General features: G+C 38.9%; 1 protein-coding gene across 2 annotated transcripts; it reads left to right on the top strand.

The window, feature by feature from the left end:
- Window positions 1–3,155, top strand: LOC147837645 (zinc finger MYM-type protein 1-like). 2 transcript variants are annotated; one of them, XM_087311442.1, is made up of 2 exons: window positions 1–2,268; window positions 2,598–3,155. In XM_087311442.1, exons 1-2 carry the CDS (start codon window positions 94–96, stop codon window positions 2,760–2,762), a joined length of 2,340 nt encoding a protein of 779 aa, XP_087167568.1. In that variant the 5' UTR covers window positions 1–93; the 3' UTR covers window positions 2,763–3,155. The 2 variants fall into 2 exon arrangements, with proteins under 2 accessions (XP_087167568.1, XP_087167567.1); XM_087311441.1 differs by lacking the exon at window positions 2,598–3,155 and having other exon boundaries at window positions 1–2,569.
- The last annotated feature ends 2,431 nt before the right edge of the window (window positions 3,156–5,586 follow it).

Below are 5,586 nucleotides of genomic sequence, written 5' to 3'. Positions count from 1 at the left end.
CAAAGTTGGCGTTGACGCGGCTGGTTTATATTATCATTATTGTTATCGATAATAGTAAAGTTGAGCGTATAAGTGTATGAGTAATCGTTGGTGATGGATATTCGTAAATGGCTTTCTGGCCATTGTTCTGAGAAAATTAAACCCAAAGATGACCGGAGAGACAATGAAACTGCCCAGCAGCTTCTCACAGAAAAGGCCTTCGAACCAACAATAGCTGAAATAGGTGAGCCTGTGCCTAACCCCGGTAGCAGCAGCAGGACATCAGAATCACTTGGACCTGTTTTACCGCAGCCAAACGCCCCCGATGACCTTGGAGAGAGTGAGCCTAATCAGGTTCATCTTGCAAAATATCCATCTCGTCATATTAACGGAAGAAATCGGGCTTTCTGTAGTTCCTGGTATAAGAGCAGAGATTGGCTTGAATACTCGTGCAAATCAGACGCAGCATTCTGTTTTGCATGCAGAAAATTCAACCTGGGATCAAACGCAAATTCTGACCGAGCTTTTACTCATATCGGGTATTCAAACTGGAAACACGCTAATGACAGCACAAAAGGATTTGGGAAGCATGAAGCCTCCAAGGAACATTTAAAATGCATGACTTTGTGGAAAACTAAAAAAACTCGCAGCGCAATAGGCAAAGAGATCTCCACTATAGTCAACGCAGATCAACTAAACAGACACCGCGTGTATGTGTCTGGAATAGTGGACATTGTTTTGTTCATGGCTACGCACGAGCTTCCTTTACGAGGAAGCTTAGATGCCGTGGACTCTATGGGAGAAAAAAGCGGCGGTCTCTTTTTGGCCTTATTAGACTACACACTGAGCAAGGACAAAGATTTCGCAAAAGCCTTCGCTACAATTCCACGCAATGCCATGTATACGTCCCACGATATCCAGAATGAAATAATAAATCTAATGAGCGAGATTGTCAAAGAGCACATTGTAAAAGAAGTTGGTGATTCGTGGTACACTCTAAAAGTGGATGGAACGAAAGACCCCACTGGATGTGAAAACATCTCCATTGTTCTGAGATACGTTGATGACAGTTGCCGTCTGCGGGAGAGACTGCTGAATATGATCACGAGCAAAAAATATGACGCCTTGTCATTAACAGAACAAGTTATCACTGAGCTAACAAATTCTGGCCTCGCCCTTGAAAAGATTTTAAGTCAGTGTTATGATGGAGCAAATGTTATGTCTGGAAAACATGGTGGAATGCAAAAAATCCTGCAAGATAAATTGCATCGCGAAGTTCCATATGTGCATTGTTTCAACCATCAGCTGCATTTAGTGGTGGTAAAAGCAATGTCGTCTGAGATGGAGGTGGAAGATTTCTTCAATGTGTGCAATTCACTCTACTCATTTTTTCGCAAACCCACGGTCGCTGCGCAATACTCTGGGGAAAAGGTGAAAAGACTGCTCGATCAGAGATGGACTGGGCACCTCGCTACAGTGTCAGTCATTGTGAAGTCTGGTGACCGCATAACTGAAACGCTCCGCGAAATAGAATCCACTTACTCGTGCAGCACAGATGTCAGACTTGAGGCTACAGGTTTACTGAAAGCCGTGACTGAGCCATGCTTTATGTTCATAGCTCATATGAGCCATAAAATCCTGGGGCTCCTTGATCCTCCTAACAAAATGCTGCAATCTGAGGCAGCTGATCTATATAACAGTGTCCAGCTTGTCAGCAGCACTCTTGAGTGTATAGAACATCTACGATGTGAAGCGGAATTTGAAAACCTGTGGACTGGGAGTGAATGTGAATCCCGGGCGAGCACTCTCGACACACCAGCATCCAAAAGAAGAAGACTCATGAACAAAACCATGGATGAGTTTGTGGTTGAAAGCACAGTGGGTCGCCGAGCAGCAAACAAAAACGAATGCAAACGAATGTTCTTTTGTACATTGGATGTTGTACTGGGAGAGCTGCGTTCACGTTTCAACGAAAGAAACAGCCAACTGATAGAGGCTTTGTGTGCCATGGACGCGGACAGCCCTTTTTTTCTGGATGTCAACAAAATCAAGCCACTGTTGCAATTAACAAAAACCGAAGCCTCTGAATCAGAGTTCACAGTTGCGCGTAATTTTTTCCTGAAAGAAAAATCAAATAACGCCAGCGACAAAAAGTGGATCCCACACACTTTGGAAAAATACCGCGATGTTCTGTCGACAATGCCAACTGTACTTTTGGCACTGAAGCTATCACTGACATTTGGGGCATCAACCGCAGTGTGCGAAAATTCCTTTTCCACACTGAAACGAGTTTTCAGTGAACACAGACGCAGCATGTTACACCAGCGAAAAGCTAATCTCGTTCAAATCTCATTTGAGAAGGACCTGGCTACAAAGTTCCAGAAGGGAGGAGAATGGCATGAAAAGCTACTCAGAAGGTTCAGCACGGAATCTAGGAGGCTACAACTATATTAATGAGATGATGGGTGTTATTTACTGCTGTGGTCACCGTCACCTTCTTATGCGTTGTAGCCAATCGTATGCCGAACATTTTTAACTGATACACGGCAGCAGTGTCACATTTACCAAAAGTTTATGAAGTTAAGGTATAGAAATAAATAAACAACTGTTTTTATTAGTATTGTTGTTGTTTTTTTATGCGCCTTTTGTTCAGCATACGATCTTTATTTTTTGCCCGTGACTGGTGCTGTCGGGTTTGTCTCCTCGTCTTCGGCACTGTCCATGGTCCTGGGTTGCTCTTTGATCTCCCTACTGTGACTGTCACTTCCACACCTGTTCCATAGCCTATTTGAACTGTTCGACGTTGTCCTGACTGGACTGTTCATTAGTCAAATGAAATTGGAGACTGTCATCTCGTCTGCCGCGCTGGAGTTGTCGGTAACGCCTTTTAAATTGTTGTTTGACGAATAAAGCTTGATTTTCCACAACGACGCAACATCTTGCTTTTTTGACTTCTTTCCATTTCGTGTTTAGAGAGTTACATTTAAGTAACGAATATCAGTTTACACCTTAACTGGCTCAAATAATACCCATTAAGAAAACCCGCCTTGATGTCGCTTTTTATTTTGCACTGCCTGAAATCATAATTCGCCGGAGATTGGGTTTATTGGATAAAAACAATAAAAGTTAGCAGCTAAACAGTTTAGACTTCTGCATTTAGTCAATATTTTTGACAGAAATATAAAATAATTAATAAATAAATAACAAGAGGGACCAGATTAGTCTAGTGCCCCCCTAAGGGTTTAAAATGCCCCCCCAGTTATGCCATCCTGGCGCCGGGCCTGCCCTGACTCTTCGCTAGATGGCCAAACAGTATGAGAAAGCTTTGAATACTCCAATAGTATGAAGCTGCAGGCCCGGAGACCTAACCGCACGCTCAGACCTGCTCGCTCAGACGGCTAGACCTGCACTTCCAGACCTTCACAGTGCCACCTGCTGTTTAAAAGATCGACTAACCTGATTTCAGCTGCTTCTAAATTGTAATCTAAACTATTTTTCTACTTTAAAATATTAGGCTGTGATTGAATAGATTATTATATGAAATATTAAACGTACTAGATTTTTGATTTAATGCAATAATTCTGTTGTATTTTTATTAATTGTATTTGTAAATAGATATTGTTCAGTTGCTTCAATATTTTCAGACATTTGTTGTTGTTTTTTTATCATTAAGGATTTATCACTGTTTCGTATTGAGTTGAGGGAATGAATATTATCTTCATATACAATAAATTTCTTCACATACAATTATAGTACTCTAAGTAATTTTCTCACGACAAACTTTATTTTTGTGTACTTTTTCATAAGGTCCTACAAGTCAAGTTGTAACAATGCATGGAAAAATGGTGAAAAATAATAATTGGAGTAATAATTATTTTTTTACGTAGAAAATGACATCAAATAAAATAAATGCTTTACATTCTTATTGGGGAGATTTTTCATTTCTAGAGCAAAAAAACTGGAAATATCTGCAGTCTTTGGTACCCTGTATTAGTGTTGGCAGAGACCCACTTTTTAAATTGTAATATCAATCTGAGAAAAAATACACACCACAAGCAAATTAGTTTTGATTTCACCTAATAGAGCTCATATTGTAAATTCTATGCAAATTTAATTGATATTTTGATTTCCAAAAAAACGTGTTTGTAATCATTACAGAACTTGTAAATAATTGATAAACTGTTATTGTGTTACCGTTATTGTCTTTGGTAGCACTTTCAGATAGATAATATAGTAATATGTACAGTAGACCTATACAGCACTAAAATATGTTACAAATAATAATTTCGATAGGCTGCATTTTATTTTAACTTTTTTACTTTAAAGTTTTTTTTATATTGCCAAAAACATTGCTAGAAAATTGTTCCAGAATGGTACAATAATAGATAAAAATAAGAGCAAGCTGTAAATATCATAATAATAATAATGCTCTTTTGACACTAATTTTGATCAAATCAAACACTGAAATAATTCTTTGTTAGTGTAATATTTTACACCACATTGATTTATGTCATAAAACTTGGTAATTTTCAGGAATCGCTTTAATAATCAATAACCTTACTGGCGTTTCTGATGTTGCTACTTGCTAGAAAGTGCTGGTCTGAGTGTGCAGTTGGGTCTCTGTACCTGCCGCTTCACCCAACCCAACAGCAGGGGGCACTGTCTGGTCTGGAAGTGCAGGTCTGTGCGCGCAGGTCTGAGCGTGTAGTTGGGTCTCCGGGCCTGTAGCTTCCTTACTCCAATGATATCCATCAGACAGAGGCGTAGCGGATATTATAAAAGTGTGTGTGTGTGTTGTTCAATATATGATTGTTATATATTGAACAAATATAACGTTCAATTATATGAACGTAAATCCAAAAGTTTACGTTCATATAATTATTAATTAGCTCTTTGGTTTCTACATGGTCTGTCTCTATAAGTGCGGGGAACATATCCCCCCGTCCCCCTGGTTGCTACGCCCCTGACTACTGACTCTAAAATATAAAACAGGGACTGAATTCAAATGTATTTTATTGAACATCTGTAAAATTGGTTAAATTTTAGTTATAAATTACACAAAAATCTCCCTTCACAATCTTATTGTCTAAAAGCTTACTACAAAATGTAGCCTATTGCTATCTGCACAAATGCTAATTTAAGCACTTTAATATATATTTCTGTCGCTAGTTTTGATAAATTAATTTTAGCTCTTGATTTGTGTTATATTTTACTTTGTTTTCTTACCTTTGTGACCACCTCTGTGGCTAGTCATCACCACCATGCAGCAGTACTAAATACAACACAATACCAGTTTTGTAGGTTATAGGTTAAAAATGTTGTAAACGGCACACAAAAATATTACTTTGACAGATCCACACTGCCTGAAGCCATACCCAACATGACACGAATTTCAAATAGTGTATTGTACTACGACACAAACTAATCATCTTAAGTCTACAAGAACTTTACATTTAACTTTAAGACATTCAGACTAAAACAACTGAATGTAAAGGTGTTCACTTTTGTTGACAGCTCAACATTCCTGCCATTCAGACGTAGCTTAAACAGTAGGCTAAGGGCGTGCTTTTCCGTGTGAGTGAATGCGTAGTTATGTAAACACAAGGT

Source organism: Danio rerio, chromosome 25, assembly GCF_052040795.2.
Source record: "Danio rerio strain M-AB ecotype USA chromosome 25, GRCz13ab, whole genome shotgun sequence".
NCBI lineage: Eukaryota > Metazoa > Chordata > Actinopteri > Cypriniformes > Danionidae > Danio > Danio rerio.
This window is presented reverse-complemented; position numbering and strand designations above follow the sequence as displayed.